This window comes from Coniosporium apollinis, assembly GCF_000281105.1.
Source record: "Coniosporium apollinis CBS 100218 chromosome Unknown supercont1.36, whole genome shotgun sequence".
Taxonomy (NCBI): domain Eukaryota; kingdom Fungi; phylum Ascomycota; class Dothideomycetes; genus Coniosporium; species Coniosporium apollinis.
The window spans coordinates 135,489-152,884 of NW_006913298.1; the positions used below are offsets into that span (position 1 = coordinate 135,489).

At 54.9% G+C, this 17,396-nt stretch overlaps 6 protein-coding genes across 6 annotated transcripts; 1 reads left to right on the forward strand and 5 right to left on the reverse strand.

Moving 5' to 3' along the window:
- Positions 1-481: 481 nt before the first annotated feature.
- W97_06795 (lipoyl synthase, mitochondrial) lies at positions 482-1,852 on the reverse strand (the record flags this gene model as incomplete). Its single annotated transcript, XM_007784779.1, has 2 exons — positions 482-780; positions 865-1,852. The coding sequence occupies 2 exons, from the start codon at positions 1,850-1,852 to the stop codon at positions 482-484; spliced, it is 1,287 nt and encodes a 428-aa protein (XP_007782969.1).
- Positions 1,853-2,359: 507 nt separating this feature from the next.
- W97_06796 (uncharacterized protein) lies at positions 2,360-2,899 on the reverse strand (the record flags this gene model as incomplete). The annotated part of the gene is made up of 1 exon (XM_007784780.1): positions 2,360-2,899. The coding sequence occupies one exon, from the start codon at positions 2,897-2,899 to the stop codon at positions 2,360-2,362; it is 540 nt and encodes a 179-aa protein (XP_007782970.1).
- Positions 2,900-4,160: 1,261 nt separating this feature from the next.
- W97_06797 (uncharacterized protein) lies at positions 4,161-6,042 on the reverse strand (the record flags this gene model as incomplete). Its single annotated transcript, XM_007784781.1, has 8 exons — positions 4,161-4,175; positions 4,240-4,497; positions 4,565-4,587; positions 4,713-4,790; positions 5,715-5,812; positions 5,869-5,880; positions 5,942-5,958; positions 6,016-6,042. The coding sequence occupies 8 exons, from the start codon at positions 6,040-6,042 to the stop codon at positions 4,161-4,163; spliced, it is 528 nt and encodes a 175-aa protein (XP_007782971.1).
- Positions 6,043-7,328: 1,286 nt separating this feature from the next.
- Positions 7,329-12,033, forward strand: W97_06798 (uncharacterized protein; the record flags this gene model as incomplete). The annotated part of the gene is made up of 10 exons (XM_007784782.1): positions 7,329-7,401; positions 7,457-8,054; positions 8,109-8,313; positions 8,367-8,996; positions 9,043-10,266; positions 10,324-10,606; positions 10,667-10,899; positions 10,956-11,272; positions 11,328-11,425; positions 11,582-12,033. 10 exons carry the CDS (start codon positions 7,329-7,331, stop codon positions 12,031-12,033), a joined length of 4,113 nt encoding a protein of 1,370 aa, XP_007782972.1.
- A 363-nt stretch (positions 12,034-12,396) lies between these two features.
- W97_06799 (uncharacterized protein) lies at positions 12,397-15,316 on the reverse strand (the record flags this gene model as incomplete). Its single annotated transcript, XM_007784783.1, has 2 exons — positions 12,397-14,782; positions 14,856-15,316. 2 exons carry the CDS (start codon positions 15,314-15,316, stop codon positions 12,397-12,399), a joined length of 2,847 nt encoding a protein of 948 aa, XP_007782973.1.
- A 501-nt stretch (positions 15,317-15,817) lies between these two features.
- W97_06800 (uncharacterized protein) lies at positions 15,818-17,034 on the reverse strand (the record flags this gene model as incomplete). Its single annotated transcript, XM_007784784.1, has 2 exons — positions 15,818-16,737; positions 16,788-17,034. The coding sequence occupies 2 exons, from the start codon at positions 17,032-17,034 to the stop codon at positions 15,818-15,820; spliced, it is 1,167 nt and encodes a 388-aa protein (XP_007782974.1).
- Between the last annotated feature and the right edge of the window lie 362 nt (positions 17,035-17,396).

Genomic DNA, 17,396 nt, shown 5'->3' on the forward strand with positions numbered 1-17,396 from the left:
GGGGAGCTGGCTGGGTGGGGTGGATGGCGAGACTTTTGTCCTGTTGACGCTGGAGGTGGGTCACAGGGAGGAGGCGATTGCAGGTGTTGTTGGAAAGTTGTCTGTGTGGCGAGCGGTGCCCGGGGGAGTTGCATGGTGAGTGGTAATATAAGGCAAATCTTGTGGAGTTGAGGAGGGGTTTGCACAATGTTGAGGATGTCCCATGTGCTCATAGTAGTTACTACGCTGTAATATCGTTGTTATAGTGTGATGAACAGCTACAGGTTCCTTGAACACCAAAATCTCAGTCTCCACCTGCGAAGGAACCATCGGGCTTGTCAACTTTGATTCTGTTGAGTTGTACGTGCTCAATTGGAGCGCTTACACTGGGAAAGGGATGTGTACGATTTCCGGCGCCATCCTCAACCTGTCATTGCCCAGCGCCGTAATCGCACAACTATCCCAGATCTAACGCCTTCACACCCAAATCATTCGCCAACGCTCAAGCAGCCCCAGCTTCCTCCATCACGCCAGCCGGTAGCCCCGACTCAGTCCGTCCGGCCTCTCCAAGCTTCTCGGCGTTGCGCTTCTTGAGCACGTTTTCGATGAATGCCTCGCCGGCTTTGTATGAAGACCTCACTAGCGGACCCGAAGCGCAGTACAGGAAACCCATGTCTAGTGCCCGCTGGCGCCACAGCTCGAACACCGTGGGGGTGACGTACTCGTGGACAGGGAGGTGGCGCTTGGTTGGCCGCATGTATTGACCGAAGGTCACGACGTCTACGTCGTGTTTCCGCAGTTCTGTCTGATTGTCAGAAGATGTATTTGATGCTGGAGAGAGAGATCGGAATAGGGGGCAGGTGACAAAGGCAAAAGTCCACATACCTCTCAGCGTCTCCCAAAGCTGTTCCTCCGTCTCGCCCAAGCCAAGCATGATGCTCGTCTTTGTGATCAGGCCCTCCTTCGCCTCCTTAGCTCGCCGCAAGACGCTCAACGACTGCCTGAACGTCGCCCTCCGATCCCGCACCCCCGGCGTCAACGCCTCGACCGTCTCGACATTATGCGCATACACATCCAACCCGCTCTGCGCAACCACATCCACCATCTCCAAGTTCCCCCAGAAATCCCCCGTCAGCGCCTCGACCAGGATATCGCTCCGCTTCGCCTTGATGCGCCGTATCGTCTCCGCAAAATGCTTCGCCCCGCCGTCCGCTAAATCGTCCCGGTCCACGCTCGTCAGCACCACGTACCCGAGCCCCCAGCGGCTCAGCGCCTCGGCCGTGTTCTCCGGCTCGTGCGGGTCCAGCGGCGGGGGCGTGCGCGACGTCTTGACGCTGCAGAAGCGGCACCCCCGCGTGCAGGTGTCGCCCATCAGCATGATTGTCGCGGTCGCCGCGGACTTGGAGCTGCCGCCCCAGCAGGAGGAGATGTTGGGGCAGCGGGCTTCTTCGCAGACGGTGTGGAGGCCCAGCCCGCGCAGGTCGTGCTTGATCTTCTTGTAGTTTGTGTTTGTGGGGATGGGCGTCTTGAGCCATTCGGGGAGGCGCGTTATGGTTTTCTTCTTGCCGGCGGGGCCTACCGTCGCTGTTCGTAGCTCGTAGGCTTCGGAGGGCGCGAGGGGGGCGTCTTTGCCGCTGACGAACTCGGAGAAGGAGGGCCCGGTATTGAGGGTGTCGCGGAAGGCTGTGTGGCGTCGCGGTCCCCTCGAAGTCGTTGATTCAGTGGAGGGCGTGGAGGGTGAGGGTTCTGGTGCGGCGGTGGCGAGGAGTCGGGTTTGGGCGCTAGAGGGGTGAGAGGGAGCAGCGAGGTATCTACGGGACGGACGGAAGGAGGAGCTGTATAGGCATCGGCATTTGGGCGCTGCGGCAGCCATTGTGGGGGTGGAGTTGGAGGTGAGTTGCGCGGGTGTAACGGGTTGGGAATCGATGATTCCTTCGCCACAAAGATCAGATCTCAGGGTCATCGTAGGGCTGAACTGGTGGGACGCAGGGCTGAGCACGTGACGCCTACGCCATCGCTGTTGATATCACCCCAGCAGTTCTTGCAACCAGCCAGTGGTCTACTGTTCGACGACAGTGGATTAAAATCTGCCAGTGAAGACAGTCAAGTATAGAGCGCGGGTGAGAAAGGTGATGGTTCGACCATGATTTCTACAAGATGTGCCTCGCTATGCCCGGAAATCAACGAAGGCTCGCCGGCTGGAGCTGCGAGAATGACTCTACAATATGGTACAGCCTGGTGTAGTGTAGTGTAGTGTAGTGTACAAGGCTTGTCGGCCTTCACGCTGGGGAGACCCCGACATGAATGCCAAGTATCGATGAACTAGATTGCTTCATCCACTGCGGAACCGATTGCTCCAGCAGGACGTTACTCCAGCGCTTCAAGTGGCCTTAGTGTCCACCGCGGCCTCCAGAGGCGTCTCCTCCGTCAGGCCCCACAGTATCCACGGCTCCTCCTTTCCATTCCACATCCTCCGCTGTATGACCACGTATTCCGTGACTTCCTTCTCTTCTCCAGGATGTGATGAGGTGACCAAATCCTCTTGACTCATCGAGCTAAGCTGACTGCTGTCTTCACGGTTGCTGCTCTTCGAATTTCTTGACGTGTTTCTTGCAGCCGCACTTGGTACGTTCTTCCCTTTTGCGCCTGGCTGCACAACTTTGCGGCCTAAGCTCTGCCGACTCCGTATCTTCACCACGACCTGTCGTAATGCTGTCTCCTTCCCAAAGGGTAGCACGGCCGCTCGATTCGACACGACCCGAGGTTTGCCAATCATCTGATGTAACGTCCAGTTGAAGCGCTCGTTAGGCGCGCGGTGTGAGATACGGGCACGCAGGGAGCCGAGGAGGCCTTCAGCGCATATCCGGCGAAGTGTCTCGACGTCGGATGCGGCGAATGCGGTATACATGTCCTTGTGCATGGCGGTGGCCAGGCGAGCCAAGGCGGAGCGTTTCTCGAGTCGTGGTCGGGGCTTGGTCTTTCGAATGTAGAATTTGTATATGTACAAGCTACGAGAACAAACGTATCAGCTAAGAGGGATTCTTCGGTGCGTTGTAAGACACTATGGTGGCGTGGCGGCGGGATAGCTTGGGTTTGAGCTACCTAAATAATTCCGTACAGCGTTTCTTAATCCAATGCCATTCCAACTTCAATCGGTTTCGCGTATCAGAGAAAATGGGCGGCTTGTTGTAGCCGGTAGGCTTGATGAAGGTGCCTGCGACAGCCGTTAGCACTTAGTTTTCAGCGGCTCATCGGCCCTCGACGCTTTTCCAAGGTTCTGTAAAAGATATGAAGCGTCCGCCGAAAGGGTATACAGACCCTCCAGCAGCCCTATGTCATTTGGCAGTCCCCCCGCAACAGTTTGTTCCTGAGCTACCGCCTTCACGCTTCGTTGCGGCTTGTCTTTAGGAGTAATGGCAGAGAACGCGCCTTTGACCTGCGAAACTCGCGAGGCCGAGAACTGGCACGCCTGGATGCGTGGGAGCTTGGTGCAGCTGCATCCTGAAGGTAGTGATTTGCGTATGAATCGGCTGGCCGAACGCGGAAACATCGTCGAACGAAGAATCATGGTTATGATGCTCGAAGGCGCTGCCGGTCCACATTCAAAGCTTAGAACCCGCCGCGATATCACGTGATTCGAGCTAGCTGAACGCAAAAGCGAAGCACCAAGCTTACCTATTACTCAGGGGAGCGTAGAGAGTTAATACTGGACCGCCGGCTCACGAACATACGCACACCGGCTTATCAGGCGACGCGGCATCAGCATCAGGCTTTGTTGTTGTCTACGTTCGACACCAGCCTCATGTTTTAGTCACGACGCATTTTGGAAGCTGGAACTGGGGGATTTTGGAGAGCGCAGCAAGTGACTCGAAAGAACACTGCGTGCGTTGCATCGTGTTGCATCATAAAGCCCTGACCTGGCCTTTCTAGCATACTACGCAAAAACTAATCAAGTCGTACTATCATGAGACCCATTCGCATCTGAAAAAGAAAACCGCCACTTGCAGTTCTCAGCAAAACGTGAGACCTAAACCTAGAGTACCAAGCCACGCGCCGGTTGTGCAGTACGCATTCCTCACGCAGCCGTCCTTATACCGCTAGAGTTGATGCACCAGGAGCCTTATCTCATGGTGGCTTGAGATGGGGCGCTGGCAGGGCGGGCGGGTCGAGGCGTTCTCGGCTCAGAAGCCGTGGACCTAGAAAGTGTACTATTAGCCTAATGACACTATGACGAACTCGAGTCGGTTGCATCGTCCATACCTTTATGGTCTTGGCATCGAGATCCAGACCCTCTTTCTTGTCGGTCAAGAATTCTTGAACATCCTTGCGCTGATCGCCTTGGAGCTGAATCACCTCGCCCATCTCAGAATCGGTGACAATGGTGCCATTGCAAGCGAACTTCTTCTTGATAACCTTGAGGATCTTTTTCTCTGGAGTCGCTTCCGTCAGTATGACATAGCTGCACAGGATCCGCATGTTCTTACGGTCGAAGCGAGAAGGTAATCCTTGGACAGTGGTCTGTTTGCAGAAAAGGTAAGCCCCGAACTGCGACAACGCGGCGCCATGGACGGGATGAACTACTGACCAGGGTCTTTCTACCATTGCGCTCTGTCAAATACAACGTCAGCTATCACTGCTCTCAAGACGACGGGACGGCGATGTAACAGTCGAGCCAGGAGAGCCGACCCGAATATTCGGAAGGCAGGACGCAGCGCGGAATATGATTTACGTACGTTGAATGCGAATGTGGATGTAGTTCTGAGACTGCTTGTTGACCTCGCCTGTGTCTTCGTCGGCCTCCGCGAAGGGGTCTGCAAGTAAATGCGTCAGCGCTGAACTTCAGCATCGAACCGAGAGTGGCTTTGAGCCCTTCGCCTCTGCGCGACAACATGGCTGGTAGGAAACTGCCTCCATGCTGCGCGACTGAGCAGGCGGAGGTGGGCGATGGAGGGGCTGAGGCGGGGCACCCAACGTACCGAAAGTCTTGAGGTTTTGGATAGTTGACATAAAATACCGCTGTCGAAAGACGTCTGCTAAGTGGGGTCGAGAGAAGTAGAGTTGTAGTAGAAAGCACGGCTTGGTCGCTTGGTTGTGGGTTCTGCTGGTAAGGCTGGGCTGAAGGTAACTGGTGTTGTTCGGTGAGGTGAGGAGGTTGAAAGAAGTTTGGCCCCGGCGGGAGGTTATGCGAGGAATGCCAAGCCCGCAACATGACTGGCCAGCCTTGCCACTGCCTCAACTCGTTGTGGCAAACTTCACTGTTCAAAGTAGATATGATCGGCTTGCCACCTGCAGCAGCGAGTCTTGTCCGATAAACCAGGTCGATGCAGTCCATGTTGACTCAAGTACAAACAGTCTGACTGACACCTATGCCAATCTACAACGTCGCCATAAGGAAATGGCCACCTACACAGGTGCGCAAATAGAGCCACTCAACCGCGCAACTACACACAACCTACTCAAAACATGCCCCATCATTTCCCGCATCTCCTGTGTATAACTGAAAAGATCATGGGGAAGGCACAGCGGCCGGAGCCTCAGTCCCAGATCCTCCAGAAACTCGGCCTGGTGGTGGAGGCAGGAACAACGGTAGGTAGGCCTGGGTTCAGTCAGAGCGGGCTGAACCCCAGCCTCACGTTACTGATGACTGTAAGGAGACACAAGACTAACCACTGCGAGTGACATCACTGAAGCTCTGAGTCAGCATCAAGCAAGAGAAGACCAGGACAGCAACTTACAAGCCATTCCAACTGAGAAGTATCCAGGGGTCGACGATGTCCGCTTCTGTTCAGGCGATTCCCCTAGCCAGGATTGCAGTGCGAAGACGACGGCCGTCCTGGGTCTTGTTAGAATGGCAAGGTTCCCAAGAGCTGGCAAGAGTGTTATACATACCACCCGATTATCCTGAAGTAGGACCGTTTTTAGAATAGTTTCTTGTTGGAGAATGAGAGCGCGATTATCTTACTTGTTGCGAGTGAAGATCTAGAGCGCAATATGAGGATTAAATGAAACTCTCACGGAATCAGCCGGAGAACTTACGGCCGCCATAGGAAGTGTGCTCGCCATGGTGCCTATGCCGGTTACATTGGCACTCTCAGAAAGGAGGCGCTGCTGCGCTTCCGGGAGGGGGCCTCTATACTGCTCATGTCTGCATCAGGCTTGTCTTTCTCAGGCTCTACGAAAGGGACGACTGCACGGGAAGATGTTAGCTTGCTTTATAAGAACAGCCAAATTGAGACGAATAGTTGATGATTACCTAGGTCATCCCTCCGCATATCCTTCCTAGAGGAAGCCATGCTCGCAGGTTCCCAATTTCCTGCTGTAGATAGTATAGTGCTAGTGTTTCGCACTGAGAGTTTCGAAATAGTTAGACAGGATGTAATTCGGTCCCAGAGCTGCAAGTTATGGCGGATAATTTGTGGACAGAAATGGATGTCCCAAGTTTGGACCATGGACGGCAAACTGGCCGAAAGCTCGATCGGCCCGAAGCCATCACCGAACCACCCTGATCACCTCCCATCACCGCTACAAAACAGTAACGCAGGGCCAGCACAGAGCCACTGCTTGCGCTTCGATAATCAACATCTCAGTATCTGACATCACCCTGATATGAAAGCGAACAATCGTGGTGGCCTAGACTTGGGACTGTGACATCCAACTCGGCAAAGCGCACATTGATTCGGGCTTGCGCAGCTCTCCTTCTTGGAGATACAGTAGTTGCTCCATGTACAAGTGCCTGCCTTACAATCTTCCCGAGTCAGCCCTTTGCAGCTGCGCTCCCTTATGCGCTACCAATCTCCCGACCAGCTTCTCCCGGCTCTCGTTACTCGAATCATATGTAGTCCCCGCTGGCCATGACTGCTCGTCTAACGCCCAACCTCCAGCCTCAGCGCTCAACGAGTGGCAATTCTCACCGACTGTCAGTAGCACGCTCACAGCTCTCCACCTCGTCGTACCCAGTCAGTGAAAGTCGAACGACGGAAGACGTTATCGACTTAACTAAAGACGGAGACAAGGCGCTTGCGGTAGATACGGCGGTATCTCAGGATGGGCTGAGCCCAGGAGCTCTACTCGGAGCTGTGGGCTCCCATGAAATCACCGTCAATACTGGCGTCATGCCGAAGAGAGAACGCGGTCAACGCAACGGCCAAACGAAGCCTGAGACGTCAGCGGAAGGCTCTTTATTAATCGCACTTGGCTCTTCTCAAGGACCATCAGCTCCTATACGAGATGCTTATGAGAATGCATCACGTTTGGCCAGAACAGCTTCGGCGCAGCTTCCTGCAAGACCAGGCCGTCATGCAAACGAACATGCTTCCAGGCCGAGCTCAATGACTTCCACCAACTACGAAATGAAGCAGGATAAAGCGGTAGAGGCGCTGGCTATCCAGACGCCACACGAAGCTACGCGCTTCCCGTCCGGAAGTAGGCATGAATACGATCAGACAGCTCAAACATGAAGCTGACGATTCAAACACAGAGAATGTCGACTTCTACCCTTGGACAGGCGAGCATGCTGAGGACTCCATCTCTGAGCACGTGATACGTTCAGGCTACTTTGAACAGCAGAAACCTAATCTGAATGAGTCGCAGACCGCAAGACCCTCTCTTTGGGGGCATCTCAAGAACAAGTCAGGTTTGCACACGATGTCGTCCTTGCTTGTTGCACTTCTGGAGAAGCGACAGGCTACAGGACGCGTATCAGCGACATCAACCTTCAAACCCCCTCCGAGAGTCACCTTCAAAGATAAGAAGAGAGAGGAGTGGCTTCATGAGCTTGCAAAGCCTGCAGTGGCCTTGCGTCTTTTAAGCCGGACGATTCCGCACGGTATCCGCGGCAAAGGTTTGCTTGAGCAGTGTTTGAGCAAGAACATCCCATCTTCAAGAGCCGTCTGGCTGGTCAAATGTGTTGGAGCGAACGAGATGCGCGCGTTCAAGAGGAAAGGATATGCGGGAGTCATGGGCTCAGCCGGAGAGCTTAAATGGATCAGAGAATGGACAACGCACGTAGAGCAGTTTGTCGACAATGTCGTCGAAGCCGACTGCGACGGGACTTGGAAAGCCAGAATGACCTACACGTAAGTCAATAACGGAAATGAATACCGTACGGCCACTCACCCATACACCTTCAGGATACGCCTAGCTTCGCACCTGTTCTCAGAACGCCTCGTGGACCATGATCATTATCTGAACTGGCTTCTTGCGTCGTTCGAGCGTAGTGGACTAGACCGAATCCCAATCTGGCTTCTGTTGATACGGATACACTGGGATGATCTGGTATCCCGCCGTCAACGCGGTTGGTGCCTGGCGGAAGGTCTTCTTCATCATCTTGAGATGGTACGTTGAGGGCATGTCCGTTTGTACAACATGCTAACATCCTTTTATCCAAGGCGACTAGACACGATAATTCCGAGGCGTACGCCCCTATAGCACATGAGATACGTCGGCTGGTTGCGTGTTTGATCGTCAGGCACCCCAAGTGCCTCATAGCGCCCAAGGTCTTCGGCAAGCATAAGCATTTACTGGTTCTGATTGCAGATCAAGATCCCACACTTGAGTGTGCTCTCCGTTTGGTGGAAAGGCGGAACGCGCGTATATCCCCTCAAGACAGTCGGCTCGCCCATCCACTCTCGCCTAAGAAGAGACTGGTTGATTATCTAGACGCACAGAAGCATGTCTCTGAACTCGCAGGTCTCGTATCGGATATTCTCGGAATGGTGCCTCACTGGGAGCAAGCTGCCGAGGTTGTTCTGCATTGGGCGTCTTCAGCATATCGTCAGGGCCACCATAGACTCTATCTGGCAACAGGCCTTCTTCGCTACTGGAGATCAAAGGGCTTTGATACAGATGGTCTCCTGCTACGGTATCTATCAAGAGCCGACCAGCGTTTGGATATCGAGGAACGTAACTTGTTCAGGATTGTAGTCGAGCTTGCATGGACGAAGGACTTCTTTGTCGGCAGATATCTACGATTTCTGATCTCGATCGGTGCCCATGAAGTGGGCCGCTTTACGGCTGATGTAAGATTCTACTTTCTCACAGCCGATTATCGCTAATACACAGAAGGCCATCCCATGCATTACACGTTTAATCTTCGAATTCTCCTTCTTCGATCTGCCGCCTCCGACTCTTTACTTACGAAATAACATTGTGGACGGAATTGGCCACACAGACGAGGCAGATTCAGAACTGCTTGCTGCTGCGAAGACATTTATCGCGCAGCACGTTCCCACCTTCTCCGGTTCTCTCTCAAAGTCTTCAAGGGTCGACTATGTTACCTCAAGCAAGCTCACACATAGCGCAAGGCTAAAGTTGTCCCGTTGGTTACGCGCTGAACTCCTCAACAGAACGACAAAGAGCGATTTGCAAACCGCTAATTCTGGACTGGCTGCTTACGAACTTGTCGAAGGCGAAGGATATCAAGGAGACAACCCCGGCATGGTTCCGTTACTGCTCCGCCTTACCGGCGAGCAGTTCAAGTTCGTCCGGGATGTTATAGAGCAACTGGAGGACTTCTCTGTACTTGTCGATATCCTAGAAGTAGCTGTCAACTCCTCCAACCCAACAGTACTCTGCACCATAGCAGAAACGCTAGCAGACCACGAGGAGGTCTTCTCTATCATGGGCGCTTTCGGACCGGTCTCACGCAAGCTGTTCGCACGCTGTACCCAGGAGGACGCTGAAGATCTGATCGACCGCGAAGTTTATCAGGCTCTCAGTGAGCTTTCTTGTCGTGTCGACACCGACGTTGAAGTTATACAACAGCTCTCCGGTCATATGGTGCGATGCGGGCAGAAGAACACGAATCCGGTCTGCTCACCAGCTTCGGAACATACATTCGAGCTCCCCACAGATATAGAAGCTATGTCGGACGAGGCGTTCGAATGGATGGCCAAAAACGCCACCGGTGTGGATGAACACAAGTTTAGACAGATATTTGACAGCCTTATCGCCCGCACCTGCACGCAGCGTGCCAAAAATGAGAGAGCTAATACCGCGCCTGCGCCGTTGTTCCGTCGTCTCCGACATCTGAACAGTCAGTTATTCAATCAGCTTCTGTACGGTTGGTTCTCGGGGTGCTCGCAACACACCTACGGAAACAATATGCGCCCAGTCGTATCTGCACTCGTTGCAGCAGGGTGTCTTGACTTGGCCGAGTTCGTGCGTTTTGCCAACGGGCGCACCGCTGAGGTAATCGTCAGGGACGCGCCGAACGGCGCCATGTTTGCCTTGAGGGCTCTGGAAGCGGTTCTGCCGAGTGAACATGCTTCTGAGCTTGGCAAAGTTCAGGTACGTCAGATCTCGTGATTCCGTGATATCTTTGAGCGTCCTGACTCTGAGTTGTAGGATGTCTACCGGTGTCGACTCGCGCGGCAAGCTTTCTGTAGGAACCCGAACAGCGGCTTTCTAGAGCTTGTACGGACTGTGCTCAACTCCCAAGACGTCGCAGCTTATCAAGCTACCCCTTGCGAGCTGCTGCGAAGTAGGCGCCTACTCTCAGCGCTAAGACAGGCGGTCCTAGACGATGCGCATAAGTTCGCCACTGTGTTTGGCATAGGCTCGAATGCGAAAGCCAGTCTGAGCATTAGCAAGATGGTTCAGGACCTCACCAATGGCAATGAGAACCTTTGTAAGTTTCCCTTTGACTACAGCAGCATGAGTGGGCTGGCTGATCAGTCGACATTTACAGCAGCATCGAAAGCCGTGAGATTACGCCGTATAGTGGAGTCAGTCGACGAGATCTCGCTGCCATTTTGTCAGCTCCAGCTTCGGCAAATGCTCGCTGAAGACGGACCGTCCTCCGAGACTACGGAATCCGAGACTGTCAACGCCTTGTTCGAAGCGATTAGTGGATTGTTGGACAAAGACCAGTCTCTCGCCTCGCTACTGCTGGGTAGTCTTGAACAGAGTTACCTCCGCAAGGTATGTCTTATCTAGACCGTGTGTACCAGACAGAGTGAGCAGCTAACATGCTAAAGATTGGCGATGTCGCGAAGTGGAAAGTTCTGTCCGCCGTCCCAAATTGGAGTGGAGAAGTCGATGCTTCTGCATTGCCTCCTAGCGGCCCTTCGTTCAGAATGGACAAGACGACCATCAAGAAATACTTGGTAATTGTTCACTACAGCACTTCCAGCTCCAAAGACGACGACACTCAATTCACCAGTGCACTGATGCAGAAGCTGAGAACGCTTGTTGGGACACTGGTCCCGAAGAAAGATGCGAACGGAGAGCTAAAGTCTCAGGAGAGAGGCGGGACTACGCCGGCTGATAAAGATGTCGACGAGGTGAACACATGGTCTGCAAGCGTCCTCCCCAAATCTCAGGCTCGTGCTGACAGTGCTCTTGCGCAGGATACGCACTCTTCTTGACCTCGTAATTGCCTATGAAGGCCCCTTTCGGAGCACAACCTCTGGCTCCTCCCAGCTTATGAATCTGCTGTATACCACGTGTTCTATCCTCAGCAAACATGACTCTCCTCTGTATCAAGATGCCGCGGACTACGTGGCAGACTTCCTGGCTTGCTTCTTTGACGGCAAGTGCTCCCAATCCACCACGACACTTAGGCTGACTAGCGCGGCGAACATCTGCTGACTTGATCCTGCAGCCGCTACTGCTGATGCTCAGGCCCAGATGCAGAAGATCTACGCCCACAACGTTCTATGGGATACGCGTCTTAGCTCCATCTTCGGCTCCTCCCCCGATCCAGACGGCTGGCTGAGCCTCTCGAGTTCTCCGCATCTCCTCGCTGAGCGTACATCAAATCCCAAGGCTACGACCAGCACCGAAGAAGGTCAGAAGAGTCATGTTGGTGTAAGATCGCAACAAGGTCGAAGCATGGCAGGTGCACCGCCGACGTCGCTACCAGTCTCTCAGGGAGGCACAAGCCATCAGCAACACAATCCGCCCGCGGCTGGCCAGCAGTCCAGCGGCAGCTCCACTCAGAGAACGACGTCGTTCGTGCTTAGGCGCTGGGAGATCTTGCCGGACTCATCATCAAACACTGGTGCGAATGACACTGCGCTGAATCTTGGACTGTTCGGAGCGCGGAAGGTGTAGGCTAGGATGCTTTTGCGTAGCCCCGCTGTGTCATTTTCTATTTGCCTTTCTACCTCCACACATTAAAGAAACAGCAGGGGAATTCGATATTCGTATCATTCTGAGGCCCTCACGTGACTTATGCATATTTCCCCCCCTCTCGACCCGGCCACCTTTGCGCCGTTTGCCCGCCTCGTCCGTTCTCGTAAAACTTCGCTAATCTTATCATTTTGCATCTAATCTGGGCAGCGCCTGATGAAACTGATACAGGAGGTACGGCCCCATGGGTATCTCAGGATGAAGTGACCGTCGAACGACTGCGTGCTTCCCGACGGTGTTCCTACCTACGCCGGGTATGTTGCAACGACCAAACTCGTGATCCAGCTACCTCGCCTCAGCACCGCCAGCCGCGACATCCCCCTCCCCATCTCCGTCGTGCATCTGCTCCGCCGTCGACATGTCCCCATGCTCATCCCTGTCCTCTTGATCATCTGCCTCCCCTGCCCTGCCCTCAGGCATGTCCCTCTCCACCGCCCCGTCATCCCCACCCGCCGCCTCCGGCACCTCAGCCTCCGGAGCCGGCACAAGCAGCACCTCCTCCTTCCCCTCGAGACTCTGCGCCCTCGCGGCCGATATCCTCCGCTCCGCCACATCTCTCGCACGCACCCCACTCGCGCCCGCGTTCCCAGCCGCGGTGTCGACACTCTCCCGTCTCCCCTCCCCCTGGCCCTGGACCTGGCCAGGCGTCCCTCGCCTCGGCAGCGGCGGCGGCGGCACAGGCCGCCGCTTCGCGATGCCCATCCCGATGTTCGCGAGCGGCGATATCGTCCACGCGCTCCTGCCCGCGCGCGGGGGCGGCGGGAGCGGCGTCCCTGGTGGCGGGAGCGGCCGGCCGCGGCCGATGGGCTGAGAGGGGGCGCGGGATGTTGCTGGGGTGGGTGCCGTGGGGGCTCGGTCGGAGACTTGGTCTGCTGGGTTGGCGTCGGCGGTGGCGCGCGAGGAGGGCGGGGGGTTGGGTAGGGAGGCGGAGGCGGTGGAAGGAGCGGGGGAGGGGACGCGGTTTTGGAGCCAGGATTTTGCGGCTGCGAGGGGGCGGCTGATGGGGGTGCGCTTTTCGGCTGAGGCGGGGGAGGCGGGGGAGTGAGAGGGGTTGGGCTCGGTGGTCGATGAGGTGGTGGCCGTGGAGACGGTCTCGGAACTCGCGATGCTGGAGGCGACGCTCTTGCGCTTGGGGACCGATGTCTTTGTGGATTGTGCGGGGGATGAATTCCCAGTCAGTGGACCTTGAGCAGTTTTCTCGAGGTCGCCTGGGGTCGGGGATGGCGGCGGTTCATCCGAACCAGATACTGCCTCTGTTAAAGGTTCATGGTGTGTTTGGACAGGCGATGTTGGCGGCGATCGTAGGGATATGCCTCTCATTCTCGATGCTGCGTCTTGCTGTCGTCTGGCTGTGCTGTCTTTGACTGCATCAACCGTAGCAGGATCCACGGAAACCACTGGTGAAGTGCTGCCGGAGAAGGATGCTGATCGTATTGCTTTCGGCTTCTTGGCTCGTGGCCGTACTTCCACACCCGAAGCAGCAGCTGCAGTCGTACTCCCAGCTCCATCCAACGACAGCGTGGACTGGGCTGCGCGACGCTTCGAAATGCTCTCGGGGAGAGCGACATCAGGCACACTCAGAGAGTTGGATCTGGAGGTAAGTAAGGAAACATCCGAATCGTCAGAGCTGATGGTTTGTTCAACCGGGTCTTGCTCCGGCGCAGCAACATTGCCGCTCCCAGCTGCCTTCGGCGGAGGGTCATTTTTCCAGATCCCACCTCGAACTTGCTGGTCAAACGTTTCGAAGAACGGAGCGTCGTCCCAGTTGGGAAGCACCAGTGTCTCGCTCACCACTTCACGGATTCTACTCTCGATCGCCCTGAGGATGACACCGTAGGTAATCTGACGTGAGCTCACAACCGGTTCGATGGAGAGTTCCATATCAGGCATCGTCTCGAAGGAGATCCACAGCCGGTTGCTGGGTGGAGGCTTCATTCGGAGCAGGAGGTGGCCGTCCAGCTTCTTGAGGATGCCAGCGAGAAGGAGGTTGACCTCTCGGGCCTTGAAGTGCGAACCGAGCTCGATGCGGGCCACAGCGGCGATCTCCAGTCTGAAGTTGCCTTTGTAGCTGACGTCGGTCTCAATAGTCAGATCACCATCAATCGTCAGCTCCCTCAGTTTTGGGTTGGTCACGAGCGGCGCGCAGTCTCCCATGTCAATCTTCTGGATCGTCACGCTCGTTAGGAACGCTGGTTTTGAGACGCGCGCAATCTTCTTGGTGATCTTCATGCGGATGAAGTCCTCTACTTGTGGTGTCCTGTAGAGTGCGAGGAACAGTCTGCCAATCAAGGCATTGATCCACCGAGTCTGGAAGTTCTCCCTTGAAGCATGTAGTTGCTGGATGAGCTTTATGATATGGGCAGGATCGAAGGTCAGCGGTATTGGTGGAACTGCCGTGTCACCGGCTTGAGGCTCCTGGTTCTGCAGTAGAGCGAAATAGAAGTCCTCCTTCTCCGAGCAGTTATCTGAGAATAAGAAGAACGGCTTCGTGTCTGGTGATAACGTCTCTTCCCGCTTCCGAGTGAGCCTTATGCAATTCCGCTTGACCCACAGCTCGCCCTCCGGTATGACCTCCTTGCCGCCGTAAATGTCGACATTGTAATGTGCGAGGGCAATGACGTGTCGTACCTCGAGCTGCTCCGAGTCGTCGAAGAGCATCAAGTGGCCGTGTCTGCAACCCGTTAGCGCGCTGCCACAGTTCCAGTATCATCTGCCATGCCACTTGCCTCAGCAGCACGAAGAACACATTGCGAGGCTTCCGCACAGCTCGTGCATTGTTCCTCCCCGTCTCTGCTGTAGCTCCCTGGCCCTTTGCACGCTCGAATATGCTCCTGTACATGCTCTGGTACACGCTGGGGCTCTCCGCCGCTACGATATCGCCGGCGGGGGTCGTTCGCTCTGGGGGCTTCCCATTGATGCCGCCTGGGACGTACTCTCTGCATACAGCGAAGTAGCCAGCAGCGACGTCTGCCGCGCGGGTGGACGCGGCGCCCTGCTCGGGCAGTTCGCGCAGGTTCTCTGTGAGCCTCTTGACATTGTGGTTCGTTCCCTCGGTGGGCAGGGTGGGTTCTGTTTCGAGGAGGCGATCCGTGGGCGGACTCGACGACGTGAGGTAGATGTAGCCTAGCACAGCGAGGGCGGCCAGTGGAGGCAAGGAGAGGCCACCGAGGATGTAGATGACGAGGAAGGCGGCGACTGTCACCATCGCTGTGGCAGGAGTGGTGCAGTATCGGCCATTGGCTTCCCTAAAGAGCCTGCGAAGTTGGGCTGCTGGTGTGAGGAGGCGGCGGAAGAGCCTAGGTTTGAGCGGTCATTTGGAGGATCGATGCGACTTCGCACTGGACACAATCTTGTGGAGAGCTACGATACAGATGTACCTCGGAAGTTTTTTTGTGATATGCACGTTTTATTAGAGCTATGTAGAAGCTGTATGGCGAGAGACCCTTAAGGGGAAACTCGTGACTCTGCTATGGGACGCTGTGCTCTCAAGACAGGATGAGCATTCTAGGTTGAGCATTCTGGGATCACGATCGCCTCCGTGTGTACATGAAGAACTACGCTCGGGGTATTCCGATTTTCCAAACCAGGTATCTACTCCAAAAGGCCTCCAGATGACTGCGCGGCCAGCAAGTCATCGTCCATGTGATCGTCTAGAATATTGTTAATTCTCCTTTGATCAGAATTCAGTACGCACGGGTTGACTTGCCTACAGGTCGAAGACACTGTTAGCCAGGAAGTTCCTGAGCAACTCTTCGGGGTTGGTGATGTCGTAGATGTCGAACGCATCTCCAACAAGCGGATCGAAGGACGGGGTACCGAAGTCATAATCCGGATGGAACGAGGAGTAGTCGGGTTCAGCGATGGTGAACTGCTGCTGATACACCGTCGCACTCGCACCATGGCCATTCGCGTTTGGGTGTTGAACGCTGAAGTCGTTCGCCATCATACCATCAGCGGCTGCTAGTTGAGTCTCAGCAACGCTAACGATGTGTCCGACTTCTGCCGCCACCTGAGGGAGTTCTGCTGTGGTTGTCGAGGCATTGCCTGGCTGAAAGATGGCGCCAAGCGTCGTGAAGTCGAAATCATTGCCCGAATTGATCGCAGACTGAGCGATAGCGGGTTGCTCTTGAGGAGGAGAACTTTGAGTAGGGGCAGCCTTGACCTTCTTCACGGCTGGTTGCGCGACAGTCATGGCCGGATTCATTGCCATTGAGAGAGAGCGTGTCTTGATGGCATTGAGGTTCTCGAGGGCAATGTAACCAATTTCATAGCAACGATCGGCAAGGTCGTCGACCGACAGGTTAGACGTACGAATGCTGGCATCGAAGGAGTTGAGGTCAGGCGTGAAAACTCGTACGAGAGCGGTCACGTCAGCTTCAAGTTTGGTGATTTTCCAGCCAAGCACCTCAAGGTACGCGACCGGCTCGATGATGCCAATGTACGGCGCAGAGATACGAAGGAATTCGTCCAAAGGTGCATCAGACTTGGCGACGTTGTCCCTGATAGCAGAGTAGGCTGAAGCCAGGACGGTCCACTTCGCCTTGAATGGATCTTCCTTCCACATCTTCGTCATGAGGCCAGAGATTGCCTTTTGTTGGGTCTTCATGAAGATCGGAGAATAGTAGGCTAGAGTTGTGTCAGCAGTGCCGTTTTGTCACTCGAGTTTTTTCGCTCACATCTAAAGGCCATCCAAGAGTTGAGAGGTCTGGAGGGCTTTCCAGCCTTGTCGTCCGATGCGAGCTTGCGTTTCTTCGCTTTTGTGGGCGCAAGGGAGTTCATGCTACCGTTGGAGGCATTCGCGGTAACAGTCGCTGCGCCTTCGGTTTGAAAGGCAGGGAGGTTGCTGATGATCGCTGCAATCTGCTTGGGGGTGCAGGTCTTCAGATACTGAGACAAGACATCCGGAAGCGCCGCAGTCGCCATTGTGAGAGTGAGCGGAATGTTATTTCGCCGGTGACAATGAACGAGCAGGACTGTGGTTCCTTGGTTGCTATAGCAATAAAGCGGGTCGTGGAATGCAGTAAGGCGGCGTTTGAAAGAACGAGAACAAAGCAGAGGAGTGAGACAAAGCTGGAGTTGTCTTGCCAGGAAGGATGTTTATGAATCGAAATAAAGAAGGAGGCTGGCGGGACGAAGAGTCGAAGTTTTCCCAAATTGAACGATTTCACTTCACTTCCTAGCATATCGCATTCTCGTCCACTTTGATGAAGCACTTGCTTCCCACGATTTTTACATGTGTCAGAAAACTCCAATGACCGCCGCTCTGACTATCTGCATCCCACACC